The sequence below is a fragment of the Coffea eugenioides genome, chromosome 1 (assembly GCF_003713205.1).
Source record: "Coffea eugenioides isolate CCC68of chromosome 1, Ceug_1.0, whole genome shotgun sequence".
In the NCBI taxonomy this organism is placed as follows: Eukaryota; Viridiplantae; Streptophyta; class Magnoliopsida; order Gentianales; family Rubiaceae; genus Coffea; species Coffea eugenioides.
The window spans coordinates 45503961-45529768 of NC_040035.1; the positions used below are offsets into that span (position 1 = coordinate 45503961).

Consider the following 25808-nt stretch of genomic DNA (forward strand, 5'->3'; position numbering starts at 1 on the left):
GGCACTCCATCTGGGTCTTTTTTTTTCTTTTACAACGTTTTCATAATTTATGTCGTAATAGTTTTTGCACTAGGCGTTACAGCTTAATAACAGAATTAGCCTATTATTGCAAGTCCAGAAAAGATTTCCTGTAAAAGTCATAAAGACGTGTAGCCTATTATTTCCTTTCATAATTACAAAGAGAAGAATCAGATAAACGTTAATTTTTGGCTTGTAAGAAAACAGATTTTCTCATGTCCTCCAAGATATTCGACAATTACCGAGACCCAAAGCCCAACCAATGTAGAAAATGTCTAGCAGCGGTGTGTTACTACTCCATAGTGACCAGAAACGTTAGCAGAAGCTATTCTCAATTTTTCATCCCACTTCTTTTGAATGGCTATAGATATCACCAAATCGAATTCCCTCCGGCTCTCTTCACACCCAAAGAAGACCTTCAAAACCAAATTCTGAATTTGAAACTGGACCATCTCCAAATTCATGTTGTTCAACTGGATGGTTTACCCCAAGGGAGTCAACATATGACTCTGAAAGATCTGGAGATCTTTCAGCCGGAATCCCATAATCTTTGAGAATGCGCGCAGAAGCAGAACAAGCAGCCTCTCTTTCCAAAACAGCCAAATAATTGTCTTCAAACTCAAAGACCAAATATTTATCCTTGCAAGCTGAGAAAAATAGTAATATAAAGAGCAAATCAAAGTAGACAGATCAAGAAAATTGATAAAGTACAAACCAATACTTACAATCAACAAGATAAGCAAGGTGGTGAATGTTTTTTATGCGCGTTCCATTTAACTTCAAAACCTGCAATTGCTTCTAAATTAAGGAAAAAATTTACACCTTTCAAATTTGGAAATTATTCCCAACCATGTAACATGGTAGGGCAAGACCAGAGTCATCAAGAAAATGCTTGCCTGCTCGTTACTCATATCTTCATATCCAATATTTACTTCATTTGCTAAAACCTGTAAGTGAATTACATGTAAACAAAAAGGATGAAATGACCAATAAGGGATTTCATATATCATACTATAACCAAGCATCTCCAGATTTTTTTTCCTTTATTTACTTTCATCATAATCATCATTTAGCAATATCCAATTGGACCATGGCTGTGAGCTAAGAGAAACAAAGTTGAATTACAGTTTCCACTTAAGTCATATTAATAGATAGGAGATGATATCCTCTCGTATAGTAGAACCAGAGACAAAAAGGAGTGTAAACTTTTTTCGTCAAAAGCTGCATCTACAAATCAATTTGACTTCACACTTGGTGAATGTTATGCACCAACCTGTGAAAGGATCACAATTTGTTCCCCTTTGAACTTAGCCAACGAGTACCGTGCCTTCGTCAATAATTTCAACTACCCAGAGAAGAGAGGCAGGCAACCATCAAATAAATAGCTGAATAGAAGTGCTTAACTGAAGTATAATAAAGCAAATATTGAATAAACAAAACCTACCCCAATTTGGTCTTCGCATTCTTCCCTGCCACAAATAATAGAGGTAAATTTGCTGTAATGAAAATAATTCCTAACGAACTATTTCTTTGGAGACTGGATAATACCAGTCAAAAAAAGGTAAAGGCACAGGTTAATAACAAGACGTACTCTATCAGTGGGTCAGATAGTGGTGTGAAAACCAATCCAGCAACTATTAGATATGAAGGCTGACCTCCTTCAATGTGATATGGAACCTAGAATAAAAAGCATAATAGATCTAGATTTACTGTAGGGATCTCGAGTCAAATTTTCAAACTTAAATACTAACATCACATCTTTTAAATTTTGTTACATACCAAATGCACACGAGGATTTAAAACTGCTTTAAGTTTTGTGAATGACCCTGCCCTAACAATACCAAGCTCTGCCACATCCCCTGCAAATCTGAAACAAAGCATCCTGAAAGCGAGAAATTTTGCTTCTCATATAAATAAAGAAGCAGTAATCGATGAACCTAGGACAGGAAAAAACCATTTAAAAGTATCGACGATTTTATATAAACCTTTAGTGCTTGTAACTAATCATATTTCAGTAGATGCTCATCGAAGTGAGCCAGATAGAATACCATGTCAATGATAACTCTATTATTTGAGTTAAATTTGCGAAGTAACAGCAATGTAAATTTGAAAACATTCATCAACTGATATTCCTGCATATCAAAGCCTGAAGACAAAAATTAAATCAAAGCAGGAGTCCAGTGAAAAAATTCCTTAGCTCACCCAAAGGACAATGGTAAACAATGATATGCTTCAGTACTTAAACTTCAACCAGTATCAGTAAACGAAAACCATTACTTGGATATTGAACTGACAATAAAAAAGATATTCTAAAAAGTATCATGGAAAATTACAGAGTGATCAGGATGTGTATATGGATGCAAAACTGTAACTATATTGACAGTCCCAACATGCTTTTAAATGACAAACCTCACCTTCATAGGCCACTCACTACCAGAATTCAATTAAATAAAGATCTTGACACCAAGAAATATTGAAATTCAACTTAATTTAACATCATTGCAGAAAATTAAGATATTTACTTTTGACTAATAAGGTAGCGAAATGCAATGCGTTCAGTCGATCGGAATGGCACTGTCCCCTCACAACCAACACGAATACCATCAAAGCTTACAATCACATCCCCCTGAAAGGAAATCAGGGTACAAGTGTAACTTAATTTCAAGAATTTCAGCGTACTATTACCTTAAAGCTGAAGAAAGTAAGGATCCCAAAAATGTTGCACAATTAGGAAGCATCAGTAAATGAGAGGAAAAGGAAAAGCCAATAGGGAAGTATGTCAAGACTCTATGCCTTTCAGCAAACAACACTAGCATACTATCCAAAAATCACTAACCGTATTAACCCTCACAAATAAAAGAACCAACACCGTATGTTCCTTAATAATGTAACTATAGTTAGGAAAAAGGAGACACATCTCATTCAGATATACCGGAAAACTGGAAGTGTCATTTCAAACATATCTAGGCAAACCATGAGTCCAACACCAAAATAGCTAATCATATCCAATCACAATAAGGGGAAAGTAACTTGTACTCACGTAGCAGAATTACACTGTCACCCAATTGTAATACCATTAAGAATTTAAAAGTCAAAACTGATTGAAAATGATAAAGTTAAGGAAGGTATAGTTACTAATAGTAAATTTAATTTTGGGACAAGGACTTGCAGCTTTAGGGTGATTAATGATTCAAAAACAGTCAACGTGCTTGGCTGTGATGATAATCAATGGCCAACAACAACTTGAATGTAAACCTGATAAGAGATGGAGTAACAAACTATTTCACCAATTATCTGTGTAAACAATGGACCTTACGAGAAAAATTGTGGACAAAGGCAAGTTCCATTAAATTGCACAACTGTACCAACTATGGATATTAATTTCAGATCCAAACTGAATTTAGGAAGCTTAAAGCAGTAGATATACAATTTCAATTACAATTCCTCATAAAAAAGCATAAGAAAAAGAAAGAGCATTAATCAGAAATATAATCAACACTAACTCGACCATGCTGAGATGCTAGCTATCAATATGGTGCCATACTTGAGCAAGATGCAAAACTTTGGTATATGCTGGAGGGAAAAACAAATCAAATGTGAGCTTTCTTGGCCTTGAAACTATAAATTACAGGTATACCTCCTTCAAAACATTACTGGCATCAGAAGTTGGCTCAACTCTGCGCACAAGCACACCCTGAAGAAAAACCATTGTGGGAAAATTGCAAGAGACAATGCAAAAGTCTGGCAAAATAAGCAGAAAATGAACAATTGGATTGCTATTAATTTGTTAAATAGGCAGAGAAAACTACATGGCATGTCCCATGTGATCCAGAAAACAATCTTAAATTACTTCAGACCATAAGTCCTCACAACCACAAACATAATAGTATGAAAATAAGCATCAAAGCAACAGTTTTTGTAAAATCAATAAACAAATGATAGAATTTTTGCCAATCACAAGTGAACCAGGGAATTGTTCAGTTCACATTTTCCTCAATTTGGGCTTCAAGATGAAAATTCCTTCCCCCTTTCAAGGAGGATGTGGCAAATCTCTCCTAACTATTCTGCACTTTAAAATGCTCTCCCGCAGACAACAACTTCTTGGGGGCTGGGTCGTTTTTCCTCTCAATCACAGAAAACTACCACTTCTTACTTGTAACATTCACACATCAAACAAGACACACTACCACATCGGAAATGGTAAAGTCAACAAGAAATACATGCACTCACTCTGTATTAGGTGTATTTCCAGTTATCTAAAGAAACAATAAATGCTTACTGTTGTTCAATAAATATAACTTAAATTCCCTATAATGGATAATTTCCTGTTTCAACCTTCTTCAGTGTCGTGGAGCAACCATGACCAACCCCAATGCAAATTTCTGCTCTCCACAAGGTAATCTTTCCCAATATCCATAAAACTCCCTAAAGTCCTTTCCAAGAAACAATTAATAGTCATAGAAGAATGAAAATGCAAACCCATGTTCGCTGAACATGCATATCCAAGGAGTAGGCATATATTTTGACACATTCACAAGTATAATTATGGCGATGTCCATTAAGAACTGTGAGGCTACAAGCATTTGAACTAGCAGATTCAACTATCCTTTTAGTCCAATTAGAGAGCAATTAGAGAGAGAAAAACCTCATTTGACGGCACTCCTAAGCATGCACGAAGAGCAGGATTCTCCAACTTTTGCAACAACACTCCAAGGCAAGGGAAACCTGAAGATTCATGAAGAGAAGCTTACTCCAATATTCTTATGTTACAGTATAATTGAAAACAAGTTTCCAGACAGCAGTGGAAGACAACAGAAATGCACTAATTGGAGAAACTAGTATGCAAGTACTCTAAGGCTTGCAAACCCCTACCTAAAGTAGAGGCTATTTACCGACAGAAAACTCCATATCAAACCAATTTGTGCCAGCAAAATGGTGTTGGCATGTTACCATGCATCTGTGCCCAAAATGAGAAGAAAACAAAACTAAAATGAAAAAGGAGAATGAGTAGGAGAAGATAAATAAGGTAACCATCTTATGGTACACGCTTATTGCTCTCCTGATAACAAGGACATGGAGGAAAGCATCACATATCTAAAAAACATTGTGAGCACTCAATATTTCAACCACAAAAGCATGGTAGATCATCATTACAGTTCATCCATTTCTTCTCACACCCTTCAAATAAGTTAAATAACAGAAGAGATGTGTGTCTGTGTGCGTTTACTAGACATTATACAAACACTGATGACACCAAAATAACTGATTAAAATATACACTTACCAGTGTACTTCCCATTTCTCTCATAGTCCTCGAGAAAATGCGACACAACTGTTGTTGGAATCACATAACCAATATTCTCAACTTCATCAGATCTGAAAACCTAAAATAAATTCCTTGTAAGGACACATTAGACATGGTAAAACAGATAATCATGAGGAATCAAACAGAGAATATCAAAGATCCGGTGAATACTCAATTCTAAACCAGAAAAAAAAGGGGAAAAGTTTTAACAATTTTGGAAATGGTATGAATTTGACACTGCTGCCAACTCAAGACCTAGTCCATAACTAGGTGAAGAGAGGTAGATATGCCCTGGACAGGGTGGGCAGGTAGCAGAAGTTAGTAAACCATTATAGCTGAATCTCAAGCCTATACTTCACTTCTGCTAGACTCTTGGCAAAAATTACCTGAAATGCCACACCGACGCACTCTCCCTGATCATTAAATGCAGGACCACCACTATTACCTGGAATAAACAATCTTAATCAAATACATGGCATTTTAACACATGACTAGATATGCATTTGCTACAAGTGAGTTGTAGCATTAAACACGGAAAGATAATTTGGAGACAAGGATGGTCAACTTTTATCTATTATCAGGCTCCTCATGCACGGTGATAGCATAATAGAAGCTCAATTACCAGGATTAATAGCTGCATCAATTTGGATGCCCAGCAAGTCGGATGATCCATGAGCATATGAGGTTACCTGATGGTATAGACTAATTAGAAAGGTAACAATACATTCCAGCCAGTTAATGAAGCTTCTTTTGCATGCCTAAGGTAAAAATAGGAACATCAACTATAAGTGATGACAAAGGACACTTGATTTCATTTCATGATATACTGGAAGAATATTCAACCACAACTAATGACGAAGTAGACATCAAATTTTCATTTGATGGCATGCGGAAATCTTTAGCCAACCATATACTCAGACTCCAATTAAACGAACCTCAATTCTTGATACCACTCCCTTTGTGACAGAAATGGTATCGCCTCCAAGGGGATATCCTACGACGGTCACTGGATCCTGCCATTCAACAGAAATAGTTAATCTATATCTTGTGCCTTCAAGTTAAAAGACCAGGATAGCCAAGTAGCTTTCCCATTTGAGTACAAGTATTTCTACATAGTAGCTCCAGCGGCATGCACACAGATAAAACAGGTAGTTGCATAAGAACCACTGGAGATTTATAAAGATACCATATAGTACTGATGATTAAAAAAGAATATTAATGCAAAAAAAGTGAAAATGAAAATATCTTGGCAGTATTTATTGATGAACTGAGAGCAGATCAATTTTGTCAAAATCAAAATCCTCTTCTACAGTTTGCTGCATTCTGAAAACACATCTTCTTGGCCAATACTTCAAATATTTAATCAAAGCTCAAAACTAAATCAATTTTACTAGAAACTATGCAGTTAGGAACCCTAGAGAATCACTTAGATAAGTACCAACAAAAGTCATAAGGTGCTCTTTTACAATAACGAAGCATATGTTTTAAGTGAACCTGTACTTGGAAGCCTCAAATTCAGTACACCTTCTGATATTAGAAAATTCACAATTTTCACGAGATTACTTCCATCTCTACAACTCTCAATTAAGTAAATTGTGTGACACAAACCAGATGATCAAATTACAAGGAAATAACAAAAATAAATTAATTAAATTCTAAGAAAAGGACCCAATTCTACATTAACTATTTTTCCTGTCAACAAATTGGTCAGGTAAGCATTGGAAATATATTACTTTAAACCAGATGAGACAACAGGTTAACAATGTGCACCTAACTTTATTTGCCAGGTTTGCCAAAACTTGGCAGAAAAGTATTCCAAAAATAGCACAAGCCTATACATAAAGTTACTTAAAGGATATGAATTCTACACTAGTTCAACCTCAAGTCTGATTCACAACCACAAAACTAGCGCAAAAAGAATAGACACTACACTGGACATATAAAATACAAACATATAGAACTCACAGCTAAAACTACTGTTTGCCAAGATAAACATATAAAGAAAAAGCACCTGCAGCCGAGGCAAGCGTCCAAAATGAAGTGGCTCTGCTCCTTCCCAGAATTCTGTGCTCTCTACCGAGAGTAAAGCCATATCACACTCTATTCCCCTAGCCAAAACCTGTGGATTATATCATGAAACCAGTGCCAACATCAAAATCCACAATCCTTTCAATAACAATCTCAGACTGATACCCTTTCTAGGGCCTACCCCCTAAAAAATTAAAACACAACCAAAAGAATAACTACCCATTTCCAGGCCAAAAGTTTTGAGTTACCATTAATAAACTGCAGTTCATATTGTTCTTCACCAACAAAAGTATAAATGCTCTATCATTTTGATTCTCAAGAAGTCCTTAGACAGACCAGATTTCAGTTTCAAGATCACATCAACAAGGACTGAAACAAAACTTACCAACTTCTAAATTTCCAAAATCAACTAAACCAGTATGTTAAGCATAATGTGACATGCTTCACAGAGACCATGATAAGTAATGGACTCTACTAAACTATTAAAGGGTATTGCCTATATTGCTCAATGGATTATACCTTAGCCACATATTTGGTATCATCTCCCCTTCTCTTCACCTTGACCTGTGACCAAAAGACAGAAAAATTATCACCCCATATAGCACATTTGTCAGGTTGATAAGCTAATGCAAATACGAATTAACGAATGTAACTAACAACTCGCACATCAAAACATAGAAAGGCTCGAGTGGTATTCCACTTTTTGCCATTGTTATAAATTTGCAAAAGTCCAAAGATTGTTAAATGGATTTATAAGACAGTTTCTCAATATAACACTTAGAATGATGGTTCTTGGCCATGGTTGAAGAATTAATGACACAGAAATAAGAAGAATAATGTCGATGTATAAACTTGGTATCAGTTGCAATCTTCAAAAGCAATATTACTAGGAAAATCATGCAGCATGAAGGGGAGGGGAGGGATAATCTTGGTGTCATGTTCAGCAAAAATTACCTGTGTGTCATGTTCAACACAATGTGCATTGGTCAAAAGCTTCCCATCACCGATCATGAAGGCACTGTGTATAGAAGTTGAAGAACAAACATATAAAAAAACTAGCAGGGGGTTTTTGAGCTAAGTCACCTAAATGATAAACTGATAAATACAGAAGATTCTTCCACATCTACTACCAAGAAAATCAATGGATGATGGAGACAGTAAACCTGCCTTCCAGTACTCGTATATTGTCTCTGTTTCTGCCAAGGAAGCGAATAATCTGGTGCAGTGTGTGTGCAGTACACCTGAAAGATATTTTAATGAAAGAGACGATCAGCAATTAACAAACTAATCTACATGCCAAGTTCACAAGTGTAGACATGTACCTTTACAACAGCATTAAGAAAAGCTGCATCTTGAAAATTACCTGTTTCAACCTGGAGAAAGAGGTAAGAAAATTTTGAAAATTCCCTGTTTCAGCTTATTATATAATTAGCACTCTAAAAGGAAAATTTCGTAATGTGCTGCCCCAATTACCTGTTGCTCTTTTATATCAAACACATTATTGCCTCCTTTGTTTCCTTTTTTCTGCAGACCAAAGGATTTGAAGGCAACAGGTTGATTCCGTTGGGATCGTACTGTTTTACTACTCCTGGCATCAGCACGCGAGAAATGTACCTCATCTTTTGACGTCCCAGGAAACCTCTGACCAATGGCTTCCTTCTGAACTTAACGACGTACACATCATATTAGTGAAGGGACCTGGTATTAGCTAAAAATTCGAATAGAAATCTAAACTGTATTTCTTTTCTTTTTCTCAGGATGTCCAATTTCCCTGTAGTGAGATGAAGCTGAAACTTATTTCGGGAATACAACTCGAATTGGTTTTGGCCAAATGCCACCTAAATGGTGATTGACGATGAGAGGTAAGGACAGGGGGAAAAAATTGGTGCAAAAATCACCAGAATTAGCAACAACATTGAGTGTTTGAGTTAGTTACTACTCATTTTTTAAAAACAATCACACACCTAGCGACACATTCAAGATTTTCTAGTAGGGAAACAATCTCTTAAACAAGTAAAACAAATAGTTGGTGGCGCATGAGGTTAGGTTTTGCAAAATACCTGTGCGCTGGATTTACGCGGAGAGGAAGGGAGTGGTTTCTTGGAGGTTCTGCTCTTGCGATTTGGATTGATAGCAGCATGAGTTTCGGCATTTTGATTAGTTTCGGAATTGGGAGCTATTAAATGAGAGTGCCGTCTTAAAGTGGTGGCGAAAAAACGTTGTGAGGTTAGGGAGTAACGGGAAGGGCCGGTGGCGGAGGTGAGCGCTGTGAACCAACAGGTTGCGGCCGCGGTCGCCATTTATATCAGTGTAGTAGAAAGTAGAAACTTGGCCCCGGAGAGGGAGAGAACGCAGGCGACTTCAGTCGTGCCTTTCTACTAACTACTAAAGGTAACAAACGTGTTGCTGGTTAGCTCCTTATCTGCTTATGTAAATCCAGTATAAATATCTGATATCGGCTTCTCCCATTTTAAATCGACGCCTTCTCCTTCTAATGGATTTTTCCCAAAACGACGAATTATTTGCAGGTTGTCAATCAGGGTATGTGTGCCGGACCTTAAACCATGAGTTTCGTTGTCCTTGGGAAAAAAAAAAATTCATGAGTATCATGTTACAATATATATGTAGTTCATATCTGACTCGCAATGCATTCGGGCCTCGTGTCTAATTCGGACTCGGTCCAAATTCGCTTATTATTTCTTAATTTTCTTAATATAATTATTGTAACTATTAGGTGGTAAAATTAATTTGAAATCTAGAACATTAAAACTACACATAAACTAGTAAAAAATTCATTAAAAGTACGTATATCAAAAATTTTTCAATGATAATTATATCTAATTATTTTAAAATACATGAAAAATAATAATAAAACATGAACAGACCACTAATAATTTATTTAATGAATCTAATACTCTTTCTGCTAATTACTAATACTTTATTTATACATTACATATTTAAAAATAATACATTTATAGTTCTATATATTAGGGTGCACATATATATATATGTGTGTGTGTCTGAAAAATAATGGGTCAGACTTTAATCGAATTTAGTCTATAAAGACCCAAACTCAGCTCATATTCTAATCGAGTCTAAAATCTAGAGCCAAACTCTACCCAACGCAAAATTATACGCTCTACCCTTTATATTCCCAAAGCAGTACCCAAAGCAGTACCGTAATACGCTCTACCCTTTATCTTTGGGTCGAACCAGCCAAGCTACAGCCAACTCAACCTTAATTATTTGGGTCGGTTGAAGGGTTTCCATCCCATGAGTTAGGCTTTGTCAAGTCTAAAGGTAGCACTTTTATTATAATCTTGTCTCTGGACCTAAGCCAGCCAGCCAGCCCGCCTGCCCCCCAGCAACTCGTCCAAGTTCACCCATAATTGTGGCATCGCCTCGGTCATTGTTTTTAGTCAAAATCTTGGGTAGATCCAGTTTTCAAAAATTCAATAGTTCAGATTGTATCACACTTTTTATTGAGTTGGTGTGGTATAATCTAAACCATTGATTCTTTAAAAATCGGATCTATCCAAGTGTGAGCCTTGTTTTTATAGTGGGAATAGGGAGAAACTCAAAATTTTCTTTTTTTAATATATATTTTTCCTTCTTTGGAATAATTTTGTCATAATATAATCTAACAATCGTGTGTTTGGATAGAAAAATAAATGAAAATTTTCTTTAGAATAATATGGTAAAAAATTTCTCGAGAATAATATGGTAAGAGTTTTCTTTAGAATAATATGTTATTCCGGAGAAATATTATCACCACGCATGCCAAAGGTTTTCATCAAAATCAAATTTTGTTGACTAATCAATCATATCAATACTGATGGTGATAGTGAGATTTAAACAAAATGGCCCCTAAACGTTGGCTATCTTTTCAATAATTTTCACCTACTTTATGATAGAAAGTAATCTTAAATAAAATTATTTGTTTTAATTGTTTTTTAAAAATTCAAAAGAAAATAATTAACCCATTTACAATATAGTTCATTTTAATCCCTTATTATTCCTCCATCTTTAAAAAAAATAATCAAAGCACTATAAAATTTAGAGTGTTTCATAAATGGGTATAAAGAGCAAAAATATATTTAAAAGTTAATAATGCTCATACTCAATATTTGGTGAACTGCTATAAGAATCATTTAGTGAAAATGAAAGTAGTAGATTTTGCTCTCTATTATTTAACATTTTTACCTCAAGATTCAAATTGATTAATTCTTTAGTTGAATGAAAAATCTTTCACTTTTAAACCAAAACTTATGGGTGGTAAAAACCAAAGTTAAGATGCGAAGTTTATAATTCCGAATTCAAAATGCAAACTAATCACCTCTCTAATCCTTCCAAGCTCCTCTTATTCTCAAGTTCATTAGGTTAGAGTGGTTAGGAAAAAAAAAAGAAGCAATCACATAAAATAAGCATTGATTAATGGCAAAATTCAATGATTTAAAATATTCAAGTGAGTTCATAGAAATTGTGAGTAGGTGAGAATAATATTTTTTTTTCTTTTATATACGTGAATATGGTTTTAAAACCTACCTAGACCGCCCAGTTGAAATGATTGAACTATTGATCAAGTAGCTATTCTAGTCAAGTTATGCCTCAAATTGAGTGAGATTTTTTTTTTTTTGGGTCAAAACGGCAACATTTCATTAACAAACAACAGATTACATAACCTAAAGCAATTGCTCCTCCACGTCTGTTTGAACAGTCTCAAGCAACCAAACTGGAAAACTAACTTTCCAATCTGCAACTACTTTTAAATTTAGAACAAATCTTGCTAAGCTATGACTAACAGAGTTGATCTCCCTTCTAACAAAGGAGAAACAACATTCCTCAAAATTATATTTTAGCAGCTTTATATCCGGTAGAACTATGGAGATAACCACATCTTCCATGTCCTTTTCTATCTTGTCTATTATGGCCTTGCAGTCGGACTCTATGATGATTCTTTCCCATCCTTCCAGTGCTGCTTTAACCATTGCAGTTCGGATTGCCAGTTCTTCCTCAAGTTTTGGTTCAGTACACGTGAAGAAGGGACATGCCCAGGTAGAAGCAGCTTTCCCTTCCAATCTCTAGCAACAATTCTCCAGCCTGCTTTTTTTGTCTGTTGGTTCAGTGCTGCTTCTGTATTCAACTTAATCCATCATTTGTCAGGAGCATGCCATCTTCCTGGTTTCCCCTCCATATGTTATAACTCCATCTCTTCCTTCTTTTCTTTTTCTTGAGCTTTTTGGTATTCCTTCTAATCTGCCAGTGCTCTACTCACTACTGTCAATGGACATCTCCCCTTCCCATTGAAATTTATCTCATTCCTAGCCTTCCAAATTTGTCATAACAGGTTGACTGTGAATGTAATATGCTCTTACCCCTTCTCCCGTGCAGTTGCTTCCACCAACTCAGACCACGAAAGCCAAAAATTTCCTTTCAAGTTATCCAACCCATCCCATTGTATTGGCGCAACTTTCCAAATTGCCTCTGCATAACTGCATAGAAACAGCATATGTTCTATCGATTCTGAGTATATACCACAACATTTACTTAATGGATTGCCTTTCATGCTTCTAGCCTTGATTCCTTCATTGACTGGTAGGATGCCTTTCATGCATTTCCAAATAAAAATGTTTTAGTATTTGCTTCATTTTTAGATTCCATAATACCTTCCATCTTTTAGCATTAACCTCATTCCTACTTCCTGATTCCTCATTGTTCTCCTTCTTATTTCTTCCTGCCATGCTTCCCTTTGCAACTTTATATCCAGACTTAACTATGTATTCCCCAGAGGCAGAATATGTCCATAATAGTCTGTCATTTGTTTCCTTAAGACTTAAAGGGATCTTCATAATACTCTCCCTATCCTCCTCAGCAAACACTTTTCAGTAGCTCATCATTCCAACTGCCATCTTTAATCAGTTCACTAACCTTACACAATCCCAGTTATGGGTTTCTTTGTGTGCTCACCTTCCTTCTTGCCACCCCTGGAATCCCATCTGTCATTCCAGATATCTATTGTTTTCTCATCTCCCATCCTCTTTCTCACCCCTTTCTCCAATAAAGGCCTTGCACTTAAAATGCTTCTTCAGCACCAAGAATTAGTGCTTCTCCTTTTCATTTTTCAGATTGAAGCGTCTTTGAAATATCTGACTTTAAGAATCTTACTCACCAATAAATTTGGCATTTTAAGTATCCTTTATAGCTGCTTAGCCAGACGTGCCTGATTGAAGTTTTCTAAATCTATAAAGCCCAAGCTCCTATTCTGTTTTGCTTCAGACAGCTTCCCCCACCCTATCCAATGCATCTTTTTTTTCTCTCTATTACTTTCCCACCGGAACTTTGCCATTTCTCTTCCAATGCACTTACATAACTCCTTTAGAAGTATGTAGCATGACATAACATATGCAGGGAGACCCATGACCAACCAAAACAGTTTTTGCTAAACCAATTCAGTCCATTCAATTGGTTAAAAAAAAGGTCAAAAAGAAAAAAAAAGAAAAATAACCTAGAGACTAATTAGATAGGCCCAGTTTATAGTTGACTAAAGTCCAGACACAAGACTTCAATGTTATTCCTTTTTTTTATTTCTAATTTTTTACTGAATTTCCTTCAAATTCCTCTCACACTAATCATCCCTTTCTTCATCATATCACCATTAATCTCTCAAATTCCTCCAACAAAATTCCGTTTTGTGCCTAAACTATGTGCACAAATTTGATTTCTTAATGTATGATTTTTATTTTACTTTGCAATTTAATAATTTTCTAAAGTAAGATTCTTGTTTCTTGGTGTCGAGCTCGTCCCAATGATATACTTGCAGCTCTTAATTTTCTTTGCTTTTCTTTTATTTTGCTTTGTATTTTTACTTTTCTTTTAGTTTGTTTTATTATAAACTTATTAGCAAAAGGATTATACTTGCTGTTCTTAATGCATACTCAATGTGTGTGCAATCAAAAAATATATTTTATTTATTGTTATATATTTTAAATAAAATTTTTATTATTGAAACAAACTTTAATCTTTTAAACATTTTTCATAAAATAATTTTATATTGATAGTTATAATATTTAGGGGCAGTTATGTTGAAAAAACATACTTAAAAAGTTAAAAGTAAAAATAGTTATAGATGATTAAAGTAAAAGTAGTTTTTATAATGATGAAAAAAGAAGTTTATAAAATGACAATAAATGTTAACTCAAATGTTAATCCCAAACCCATTTGTCAGGCTTTATATATAGTATAGATAAGGATGAAAATAATTCATAAAATGACAATAAATGTTAATCTCAATATTAATTGCAAATCTCATCCTGAAGCTTTATATATAGTATAGATGACCATGTGTTTAATCCTCCATAGAGGGATGTACAGATTGTAGATATGATAAAAAGTAGTAATATAAAATATATTTTTTGTTTATTTATGATGCTATGCTTTGATAACGGCCAACTTAATGGTTGAATCAATAATCCGTGACTCGGTAAGTTTTTCGATTCAATGAGCCATCTCAATTTTTTTTTTTCGGTACAAAGGAGGGCTTGAGCCCGTTATATATTAACTAGACGAGGAATTGTCACTCCACAAACATCACGGCCTAGAAGTGTTCGTAATGCTTGTGGAATTACTATGTAACATTGGAATTTGACAAAAATTTGAAACATTGAGACATTGGAATTTGACAAAAATTTGATATTCACCTTTTACTTCAAAGTAGGGATGTAACGAATCGAATTATTCACGAGCAACTCGGTCAAAAGTTTGACTCGCACTAGGTCAAAATTGAGTGTGAATTGAGCGTGAGCAATTCAATAATTATTCAAGTCCGGTTCGAGGATTGATTTTTCGGTGGCTCGTCGAGCCTTACCGAGTACAAAAAAATTAATTAAAATTATATATTTAGTTATTACAATTTTACTCTTTTAGGTTTGGAAGTAATATAAATTACTATAATTACTCTTTTAGTTGAGTCAAGTACTTGACTTCGATCATACTTGCAAGAAAATGAGTATAATTGAGCCGATCTTGAGTTTTCGAACCATTTTTCGAATTCGAGTTTGAGTTCGAACTCCATTTCTGTTATTCGTTTGAATTTGAGTGCAGCAATACTTGCGTTCCATTCGGCTCGATTACGTCCCTATTTCAAAGATCACCTGACACCACTAAGCTAACACCATCGGTCGCTACTCGCCAACGAGCTTCATAAATGCTCCCAGTTTATTCGACTTTGCTCCCTTATCTAAAATTATCGCGGGAGCGTTCGTCCAAAGAAATTGACACGCCATATGTCCGTGCAATTCTCGGTTTCTTCTGTGTTCCTCTTTTTCTCCCGGCAGCAAATTGTTTTTCTGCTCTGTCCTAAAACCCGCGAAAAAAGGTCCGAGGAAAAAAGTTATCACAGATTGTTCTGAGAAATGGGTTCGGTGTTATTCTCAAATCCAACCCTGATAATGGCAGAGCTAAAGTATGTAGGCCATTATAAAATAGGAAACTCGGGCAGCCTGAATCTTTATTTTAAACCCAAATTCCATCACAAACATGAGCTCCGACTTTCCAGATTTCCAAGTCTTCTTTCTCCTTCAAACACCCAGTACAATATAGAAGGCGACCCAGAAGAAGATTCTGTTCAACACCTTAGGGTCCCAAGCAGTTGGTTAGACCCTTCGCAAGCCTTGGAGGTAAATATGTTTTGTTTTCTTTGTTTCTTTTTTAATTCTTCGTCGCAAGATTTAATGTTCGTTCACTTTTATGGGTGTCTGTGGATGGTTTGTGACTCAATCAAGTACCCATACTGGGTCTACTTGGGGTGGGGCATTGGGTTAATTAATTATGGCGATACTACTCAGTTAATTGCATAATTGTACTGATACAGCGCCTACAATTCTTTCTTTCATTTCTAATTATGACATTTTTTCTGTTTATTTCCCTTGTACGCCTGTTTAAATGATTGAATGTATGCTGCTAAGTGAGAGGGTGAAAATTTGATTTGGGTGTAGCAATGATGGATTGAGCCTTCTGGCGGGCTTATAATTTAGCTCGTTATTTCTCTTTTCATCACAAAAGACGCAAAAAATAAAAACACATCTTCGTCTTGATCGTGAAATGACGGAAATGGCTCGTTTACTTGAATAAATTAGAGGATTAGGTTGCATGACTTGCTCATCCCTTGATGCAGTTTATCGGTTTCTTCCTTGTTTTCTTCTTTTTACTTTGTTTAGTCCAAAGCCTCTGTCTCGCCCAGCTCTTCCCTAAGACGCGCTTCCATAATGCTTTTCTTGTTTGCTTTAGCTGGATGACTGGAGATGACGGTTGATAGTGGTGGCTTGCCTTTCACTTTTATCCTAAATTGACCAAAGACACGTCTCAATGCGTAGCGATTCTTATCCTATGCCTTTTGTTTAAAAAAAAAAAAAAAATCCATTGTAATGTTACTCCTCGTGGATTCTTTTGCTCTCTACAATTTGTTGTGCTATCCTCTTCTTCTTCTCTTCTTCTCCATTAAGATCAATCATGCTTAGAAGATCTTTTTTTAATCAATTTTCACTCTGGCGCACAAAGAATGGTGATGAAAGCCACTCTTCTACATTTTAAGTTTTTTAATGATCAATTTGTGTGGAAAGCTTTCGGATCTTCATTGAACATTGGTTGCCACGAAGTTTCTGTATTTAAACTTGTAACAACATGGGTTGGTTTCTACATATCATTAGATGGCTAGTCTGCTATTGATATGTCTGAATGTTTTCAGGTATTAGCATTATTTTAGAACTGGCAGGTTCGATATATCTTGCGAACTAAATATACATCTTTATTGCAAATTTGCATGTAGAACAATTTTTTAGTGCTTATTTCGATTGGACAAAAATAGAGAAAGAAAATCTCTGTGTCACCATGGCATCCCTAGCTTTTAGAATCGAGAGAGAACTGTAACACTTGTGGACTTTCTGGTTAATCCGTCCTCGATTCTATAAATTATCTCTTGGCTACCAAGCAATCTCATTTTTGCTTTGAATAATTAGAAGCTCTTGTTGGAGAGAAGTTGCAATCCATCGTCAATTTCAAATGTTTATGGATTGCTATTTGTGATTCCATGGTTTCCTGCCCTTTATGGAAATATGGTTAATGGTTGTGTATCATAGAAGTGCAGGAATCAGAATGGCTAAGGGTGACTCTTCATAAGTGGTTGGATGATGAATACTGTCCCGAGGAAACGAACATCAAAATTAGTGAGGTTGCTAGCCACTCATTTTACAAGTCGTTGATGGAGAAAAAAACTGACCTGGGCGAAATATTGTTGGAAATGGTTCAGGAATTGGGTTCTATATCCTATCAGGAGAGCTTTCATGGAGCATTTTCATCAGCAAATGCAGCTGTTGATCTCATAATTCAACGGATACAGCAGGATTAGATTCCTGGCTAGAAAGAAGCACATCTCTAACATCATTGGTTGTTGCAGCATATTGAAAGGTATGCTGATAAAATACAGAATGACATTACTGCAAGTATCTGCACCTTAAAAATCTGACTTTATTTCTTGTCTATGGATGGGGGTCTGAGTTAAATGCCATACAATCCTTGACTGCAATACGGAATGTTTTCATTAACATTATTAAGGACAGGTGGTGGAAATTATGAAATCAATTTATCCATTTCTGGCATGAATGTTGTAATTAGAAATGCAAATGACGAGTTACCAACATTAATTTTCTGAATAGTTCTGGCCTGCAGTTATTCTGCCAAGAGGACCTGAACCATTATATTTTCTGGAAAATTATGCCGTTCTGTTACTTCCCAAACCCCTTCCCCCCTCTCCCCAAAAAAAAAAAAAAATCCCCCAAACCCCATTGTGTCTTTCAGGTATCCTCCCTCTTTTCTTTCCCCTGATATCTATACCTACTTCTTCTTCTACTACTTTCTACTTACCACCCAACATTGCCCTGTCATTCCCAAGGATGGTAAAACAGGGTTGATGACATTATTATGATGTTCAAGCGATTTCACAAGTTTAATCACCAATTGCAGGATTCCTGACAATGATCCATCAGGCTAAGATTATGACACACATGCCGGGTCTGTATATTAGCGACCTAGATGCATATTTCTTCCTTCTATTATGAAATTAAATTTCAGTTCCTACTTCCTGTATATTTAACATGCATTCGTGTCCGTTCGGTGACACTGTAATAAAGATTGATCCATCCTGCATCCATATCTTGAACATATAAGGTCAAACTGATGACATGCTTATTGCTTAGTTTGTAATTACCTGGGTCTTAGTTAAGAAAGGATCTGGTTTTCCCATTATATTGCTTTTTTTTTTTTTTAAGTACTTTCCTTTGGATAAAACAACAATTGAAATCTGAAATATGAAATTTGAATTCTGCATAAATAATAAGGTATTGTTTAATAACTCAATTCAATACTTAAAATTAATAGATTCAAATTTTAATACTTTCAGATACATTTAATAATAAAAATTGAACATATGAATCAATTAAGTGGTACTCAATTTAAAATTTGATCTACAAAATTAGCGATAAGTGATTCATTTATTATTTAATGTAATATATATTTAAATATATCAAATTTAATACTTGGCAATAACTTAATGAATTTAAATTATTTCAAATTTCAATTTTATAAATAGACGCGGGACCTTACCCATCATGTTCGTGTCCACCCCAACGAAGCACCAGGTGATGTCGTACAGACAAATTGGTGCTACGACGGTTGGCTCGTGACACCTGAAATTCTTGCTGTAATTCTTTATCTCTTCCAACAAATTTCTACTAAACGCAGCTCATTGAGACATGTAGAGGACGATTTCACACGTAATTTGCTTAAATAATATTTTGTTTTGAGATAGTATACGTGGATTTTCAAGATTGTGATTGAAGCAACAAATGTCCCGTCTTATTTTAAGATAAATAGTAACACGACCGCACTCAAAAAAATAAAAATAAAAATAAAAATGAAAAACATACTAGAAATTTGGAAGTAGTAACACACTAGTAGTTATGTTCTGTAATGATGTGGTTAACCTTCAATTCGAGAGCAGAGATGATAGACCATTCAACACCTTGAAGTCAATGAATTAAGAAGCAAAAAGAACACAAATAATAAAAGAACACAAACAAACACGTGTAGAGGGAAACGTGGCCCGTTTGTTTTCCACAAATTCCCCGAGTACGCCTCTTGTTACTATACTAGGGGGTTATCGGCTGTGCTAAGCACAGCCTAGGCCCCCTATAATCTGTTAGCAAATAATAACCAATCAAGTATGTAGCTAAGAATATGAGACTAAACAAAACATCACCAATCATTAGTATTGCAACAGATAAAAGAAGATGACAAAAGGTTGACAAGTAGTTTCATAAATAGCTTAACATCTTCAAATATAAAGTGCAATCATAGGCTGCAATTACAAAAGATCACATATTGAGATCCATTAAGGTGCACAAAAGAACAATTTCTTAATGGATGTCAATATTAATGCAGCTGTAAAGTGTTTTAACATTAGCAAAATGAAGAATTCAAAAGGCTTCAAGGAAGTTCAGAGTTCATCGTCACGCTGCTTCTTCAATGGACTTCCAGGTGCATTGGTGGACAGCAAGGTAGGTGTATTAGCTTCAGCAGAATCCAAACCAATTCCAGGAGGCACAGTTCCAAAAACCAAGGCCCTCTTTGCTGTTGTCACTGCAGGCGGCAGTTCATTTGCAGCAGTAGATGATTCAGCAATGGCATCAAGGATCTTTTTGGTTGATGGACTGAAAAATTCAGTCTTCTTGGTAGGCTGCAGGACAGTAGCTTGCTGGTCTGGAATTATTTCATTGGCTTCTGCAGTTGTGATGGCCATTGGAATGTGAGCTGATTCCTCAGCAGTGTATGCCTTGACAATATTATACTTGCCTTCCTTTTGGCCTTGATAATCTGACTCATAGTAGCGAATGAAACACACAATTGCATGCTTTCCAAGTGCAGATGCTAGTTCAGCAGAAAAGTTAAGCTCCTGAATTTTTTTTGTTTTAAAGTATAAATAATTAGCAATGATATTTAAATTCTGAGTAACTTCATGCTGTATAAATAGAACTGGATCCAGGCATAAGTTATGGAAGGAAACAAAACATATTATACCCAAGAGATTATGTTACTATCATAACACTTTTACGTGGAAAGAGCAGCATTGATACCAAAGAAAAGAAGCGTAAGAATCAGATTATTCGATAGTTATTACCATTAGAGCTCAATGAACTAAATAAGACTCTTTTTTTTTTTTTCTGTATTCGGGTAAAGGCCTAAGAAGGCTGAATTTTTTTGAGTTCATTTGGCGCATTAATATAGACCAGGAAAAACAACAAAGGAGAGATGTTCCAGGTGTTGTATGAACAGAAAGTCACTTGGTGAGAAGAAGGCAGAACTATTTGACTGATTATCTGGATGAAAACGAAATCTACCAAAGTGTGGTTTATTTTTAGCAGGGGTGGATGATCAGACAGCTGAGAAGCTATAAAATACTTGGGAGCTGGGACTGCCATTGATCTCCACTAAGTTCAAATTCGAGTGCAGTTGTTATAATCAGTTTTGAGTGGCATATATGTTAATTGGGCAAGCGTGTTCATACTCCTTAGTAGTTTTTTTTTTTTTCCTATGGTCTGGAGAGATTTAGGATAATTTTATAGCTAGATAAAAATGGTCAGATATTTAGGGGTGAGATGGATCCGCTCTGTCATGGTAAACAAATGTAGCTTCTGGGACCTTAGAATCTCTACCTAGTGCTTCTGGATATGGAGGAATATTCTTTAGCTCAGACATTTGTACAACTCCTGATTAGTTTCGATATTGGTGACGGGAAGAGCATCTCATTCTGGTTTGATAACTGGTTTCCTTGGTAAAGGCTATCTAGAAAATTAAGGCTATCTAAGCTATCCAGAGTGGTTGATTTGATACAGGAATTGGACTACTGGGAGAAGGTTTTGAGCTCAGGTGTGAGAGTGCAAACAGTGTTCCAACTCTAACTGCATTCTCATGTATAGGCAGGACTTTGTAAGGTGGAATGTGTTAAATTAGCCTCACACAACAGTAAGTATTTGACAGTTTGTGGCTTCAGTAACTAATAGAAAAGGCTACAAGCATGAAAGTTCAAATTAGCAGGCAAACCAACTGGCTGAGCATCACAGACAAAAAACAACCAAAAAAATGGAAAACAAAGATGAAAGTGGCAATTCCATATAGGAAATTATAATTGACAGCAGAAATATAGGCACATGAAGTTCATTGCAGCAGAAATATAGGCAGAAGATTGTTAGCTCACCTCAGTATGAGCTTCCCAGAATTGAAGTGCTGTAAATGGGATAAGCTTTTCAGCATCAAGGCCAAAGATAACGGTATTTATGGAGCCCGTACCATCATCAACAGCAATCCCAACTCGGGTCCTATTACATATTGGAAATAAAATATTATATTCTAATTCATTACAAGAGAGGGAAAGTTAATTCGGTAATTACCTTGCTATAACTTTGCTCTCTTCTTTGCAAGATGAGCATCTCATAACCCATCCTACGTCAACATTGATAGACTTTTGGCAGTTCTCACATGCTTCAAACCAGAATTTTTGTTGTCCAGGGGACAAGCTGATTTTGCCGGTTATCCAAGCTGTTTTCACCTAATAGATGTTTTTGTGAACAGAAAGAAGAACATATGAGTTTTGCATTATTTTGGATGGGTAGAAGATATAAATCAGGTCATAAACGAAAAAAGAAGATACATCTTTGAGTGTGTTGAGTGCATTGGCTACACTGATGATGTCTTTAGAACTTGGAGGTGGCAGCAGCTTAGATGAATCTTTGTATGCCATTTGTTGTATCAATTCTGCAATTTCTTCTTTATTTGCATTATACCTATCCAAGAAATGAATGCAACGGACAATAATTTATCAAAAGGATCTAGAAAAGTTTAAGTAAAATGATCAAAGAACATGCGTACCAATCTTTGAGTGCATTTGCTTCAGAAGTGGGAGGATTAATCAGAAGGCCACTCCCAGGCTTGGTTGTCAGGGATAAGTCTAAGAGTAAAAGCAATAATTTTCATCAAGTAATAGAGCAATTTAAAAGACAGTGATAGGCTGAGTTATTGTAACTGGATGACTATCATTGAAGTATAAGCTGTTAAAATAAAAAAAAGATGAGTTACTAAAGGAATATGGAAAATAAGAACAGAAAACAAATACAGAGCTGCTTCAAAGTTAAATAAGGTATCAATTAATGAAGTTCAGTTATAAAGATAAGAAAATGTACTCTACTCTCCAAGGCACAGAATCAAGTTTGAAAAGGACATTAAAGTATGTTCATTATACCAAAGGACATCAAAATCAGAAATGAGTATTGCAGCTTTATGACCTTAAGAAATCCATTTAGTCCACAAAAACAAGACCGACTCTCATAAATGGCACTTTCACCTTTGTCAAATACATGAATGATTAAAAGCAGCCAACTCCTCAATCCAAGAACTACATCCTACTGGAATTTGTTGCCTTCCTGATTCAGCTCGAATGGTAGTCAAATTAATGCTATTAGGGGACCCAATGATACACCTAGATAAGATTAGCATATAAATTTACACATACTTCTGCAATTTCAAGCCAAAAAATAGTCTGTATATACTTGGGATAAAACAGGCATAATAACCTAAGGTGTTCAACTGATAGCCATATAAATGAGTGAATGAGCTTTGAGTAAAAAGACTACAATGAATAACAGACGAAGAATGGGCTACATACAATATCCTTAAAAAATAACCATTGAGCTTTTCATTGAACCAGACAAGTGTAGCTTAAACGAAACAGCAAGCAAGGAACACACTAAGTAAGCAATTAGAAACAAGAAGTACAAAGTCTTAAGCTGCTTAACCAATAGGCATTTAGATCAGTAATAAAAAAAGGCTGGTCAGCTTAATGTTATCTTAAAAATAGATAAGCACTCCCATTCCTGATTTAGAACAACAACAGGTCACATATATCAGACATGTATATTGTAAGAAAAACTAACTTAGAGTCTGTATAGCTTCATTGTGATTAAAGACCAAAGCATCAGTACCAGGAGGTTCGAAATGACTTTGGTGGATAAAATCTGTTATTGATGTCCATCACTACAATCTTTTTTCTAGTGTGTATATAGCAATTTGACTATTTGATAGAACACCCATTATATGCAAACCAATAGGACAGCTCAGTTACTTACAATAACATCAGCAAATGGGTGAACAGCTTTTAATTCTGAGCAAAAAATTGTTATTTAGTCTATCCTAGGCATGAGATACCAACCAAAAAAAAAATCTAAGCTTGAGATAATCAAGCTGTCATAGACATATTGAATGCCTATTGTCTAATATGACTTGACATTTTCGAGAGCTTTTGCTTACTTTAGCTACCTGAAGATCATACATTAGAGTCAAGCTGAAATCTTAGCTAAAATTTTAGTAACAGGCATTCAATATGTCTATGACAGCTTCATTTGATAAAATTTTAATGGCACTAATTTCTGCATATTTTCCAAGTTAACCATTTTAAGCTTTTGTAAAAGTATATGCCTTCTATTCACTGTCAACCAAAATAGGCCTGTAACATTAAAAAGATTATGCGATTTTATTTTAAACTCGTTTTGTCTTTTAAAGCTTTTCTTATAAATTCCAGCTTCCTATGGCTTCAATCTTAAAATTAAATAAATTACTCTAACTTATCATCCTTTAAACTATATGCCATTCACAGTTTAAGGCCAGAATATGATAAAGATAGCATAGAATCAACTATTCCACACACCCTATAATGCATCCTTTACAACCCAATATTCATTGTTTAAACTGGTACTCAGCAATAATTTTGTTAGGCCATGTCTATAAGAAAGTTTTTTAATCAAATATTTCAAATTAACAAAATCACCTGCTCAAATAAGCAATCGTTTGTTTCATAAAGGATAAGACAAAACAAATAGCACCAATAAACTTAAAATAAATGAAGCAGAAACTGAAGAAAAACTACAAAAAAGAAAAGGAAAAGGTGAAATTTCACTTATGAAAATATAGGCACTCAAAAAAAGAAAAGCTGTGGATAGATTGAAGGAAGACAGCAAACTGACCTTCAAGTTAAAAGGTTGGTCGAAGGAACCGCAGCAAAAGGAACCTATCAATTGAAACATATATCTGTATATTAGAATTTATTAATCTGAGAACCATTCATAAGAGGAAAATTTGGGGGGAAAAAGGGGGAGTTTTTTTCTCACCAGAGAGGCTCCAAAGAACAAGGTGTAAAGGCTCGGAGGATTTTGATTGCAGCTCACAAAGCAGAGGAGGCAGCACGATGCACTGTTAAATACGTGCATCCCATTTCGTCAGCCGCTGGAAAAGGCACAGGCTAAGTGGATAGGAACGCTACTTCGCAGCATAACTGGAATAAGGGAAAAATCACATCCAAACAGATAATTGTAATCGTAATCATACGGATGATGAAGGTTGAATAGAAAGCATAATTTAGGCGGAAAATTGAACACCAAAGCTGATCAAAATAGAATGGCATACCTAACAAAAAGTTCCCCATTTCACTCCTCGGAAGTACAACTATCACGTGGGGCTCCAAGAATTCGGCAACATGAGACGGAATTGATACAGAAATGGGTTAATTGGATATCAGAGAAAGAGGGAAAAACAGCTAGTGTAAGCAAAGCAGTTGACCTGCACCCAATTCTTTTGCTCTGAAGTACAAAGACCATGTGAACGGTCAGCAAATGAAGCGGCTGCAGGAGTAGCAGCTGACCTGCTGGCTTAAAGAATGAAGCCACAAAACCCATCGCTCAAATCATGGAAAATCCAAACTTTTTGCAGCTGGAATTGGGGATTGCTCAGGACAGATGCGCCGAATTTGTGCTAAGAATAGCCGTGCGGCAGAGGAAAGGGAGGAAATGGGTTCAACGGCAATTTGGGAAAGAGATGCTGGGTTTGGTAGCATAGCTGGTTGGGACTGGAGTTGCTCAGAATAGGTAGGCTGAATTTTGCACAGAATAGGCTTCGATGCAATTCGAGGGGTCTTCAATGCAATTTGAGGGGAATGCAATTTGACGGGAAAACGGGGCAATAGCAAAAGAAGGAAAACAAATAGAAGACTAAACAACTTGCCACTTGTCAGATACATAACAAACCACGTGGCAAGAGGAAAGCAAAGCATTAAATCTGGCTCTTTTCTTATATACTAGGTAGATTATGCCTTGCAGCTATATGCCATGTCTTGCACAAATCAAAGGAGGTCATAGCAAATCGTTTCCTTCTAGCCAATAGAATTATACTTGTATTCCTATACAAGCAAGACTTTTATATATGTATATATATATATATATATATATAAATCGTGTAAGTGGGAAGATTTGAATCAAAGATTTCTCACTTACACTCTCTTCCTTAAACCATCTAATTTATCCCTC

The 25808-nt window shown here is 35.6% G+C and overlaps 3 protein-coding genes across 6 annotated transcripts; 1 reads left to right on the forward strand and 2 right to left on the reverse strand.

Moving 5' to 3' along the window:
- Positions 1 to 133: 133 nt before the first annotated feature.
- Positions 134 to 9856, reverse strand: LOC113749754 (protease Do-like 2, chloroplastic). Of its 2 annotated transcripts, none has more exons than XM_027293590.1 (21): positions 9411 to 9856; positions 8824 to 9009; positions 8673 to 8723; positions 8518 to 8591; positions 8305 to 8368; positions 7870 to 7914; positions 7334 to 7441; positions 6258 to 6335; positions 5945 to 6011; positions 5709 to 5767; positions 5302 to 5401; positions 4664 to 4743; positions 3656 to 3712; positions 2541 to 2644; positions 1798 to 1900; positions 1610 to 1695; positions 1463 to 1487; positions 1292 to 1363; positions 915 to 965; positions 744 to 804; positions 134 to 665 (listed from the first exon to the last, which is right to left on the reverse strand). In XM_027293590.1, the coding sequence occupies exons 1-21, from the start codon at positions 9648 to 9650 to the stop codon at positions 418 to 420; spliced, it is 1959 nt and encodes a 652-aa protein (XP_027149391.1). In that variant the 5' UTR covers positions 9651 to 9856; the 3' UTR covers positions 134 to 417. The 2 variants fall into 2 exon arrangements, with proteins under 2 accessions (XP_027149391.1, XP_027149399.1); XM_027293598.1 differs by having other exon boundaries at positions 1798 to 1885; positions 9411 to 9854.
- A 5686-nt stretch (positions 9857 to 15542) lies between these two features.
- LOC113749804 lies at positions 15543 to 18628 on the forward strand. 2 transcript variants are annotated; one of them, XM_027293671.1, is made up of 3 exons: positions 15543 to 16025; positions 17492 to 17575; positions 17654 to 17885. In XM_027293671.1, exons 1-3 carry the CDS (start codon positions 15762 to 15764, stop codon positions 17750 to 17752), a joined length of 447 nt encoding a protein of 148 aa, XP_027149472.1. In that variant the 5' UTR covers positions 15543 to 15761; the 3' UTR covers positions 17753 to 17885. The 2 variants fall into 2 exon arrangements, 1 of the variants encoding a protein (XP_027149472.1); XR_003464585.1 differs by adding an exon at positions 18367 to 18628 and having other exon boundaries at positions 15548 to 16025; positions 17492 to 17811.
- A 1017-nt stretch (positions 18629 to 19645) lies between these two features.
- Positions 19646 to 25410, reverse strand: LOC113749791. Of its 2 annotated transcripts, none has more exons than XM_027293653.1 (8): positions 24913 to 25410; positions 24618 to 24781; positions 24474 to 24517; positions 22327 to 22405; positions 22139 to 22241; positions 21849 to 22006; positions 21656 to 21776; positions 19646 to 20353 (listed from the first exon to the last, which is right to left on the reverse strand). In XM_027293653.1, exons 5-8 carry the CDS (start codon positions 22196 to 22198, stop codon positions 19898 to 19900), a joined length of 795 nt encoding a protein of 264 aa, XP_027149454.1. In that variant the 5' UTR covers positions 22199 to 22241; positions 22327 to 22405; positions 24474 to 24517; positions 24618 to 24781; positions 24913 to 25410; the 3' UTR covers positions 19646 to 19897. The 2 variants fall into 2 exon arrangements, with proteins under 2 accessions (XP_027149454.1, XP_027149446.1); XM_027293645.1 differs by having other exon boundaries at positions 22109 to 22241.
- Between the last annotated feature and the right edge of the window lie 398 nt (positions 25411 to 25808).

Coding starts and splice junctions, on each gene's coding strand:
- LOC113749754 (XM_027293590.1), bottom strand. CDS start 9,650: ATGGCGACCGCGGCCGCAACCTGTTGGTTCACAGCGCTCACCTCCGCC. Junction 5,768..5,944: donor TGATGCAGCTATTAATCCTG/GTAATTGAGCTT, acceptor TGTTTATTCCAG/GTAATAGTGGTGGTCCTGCA. Junction 5,402..5,708: donor GCGTCGGTGTGGCATTTCAG/GTAATTTTTGCC, acceptor AATTTATTTTAG/GTTTTCAGATCTGATGAAGT.
- LOC113749791 (XM_027293645.1), bottom strand. CDS start 22,198: ATGGCATACAAAGATTCATCTAAGCTGCTGCCACCTCCAAGTTCTAAA. Junction 22,007..22,108: donor CACTCAACACACTCAAAGAT/GTATCTTCTTTT, acceptor AACATCTATTAG/GTGAAAACAGCTTGGATAAC. Junction 20,354..21,655: donor TCTGGGAAGCTCATACTGAG/GTGAGCTAACAA, acceptor AAAAAAATTCAG/GAGCTTAACTTTTCTGCTGA.
- LOC113749804 (XM_027293671.1), top strand. CDS start 15,762: ATGGGTTCGGTGTTATTCTCAAATCCAACCCTGATAATGGCAGAGCTA. Junction 16,026..17,491: donor ACCCTTCGCAAGCCTTGGAG/GTAAATATGTTT, acceptor ATAGAAGTGCAG/GAATCAGAATGGCTAAGGGT. Junction 17,576..17,653: donor CGAACATCAAAATTAGTGAG/GTTGCTAGCCAC, acceptor GAAATGGTTCAG/GAATTGGGTTCTATATCCTA.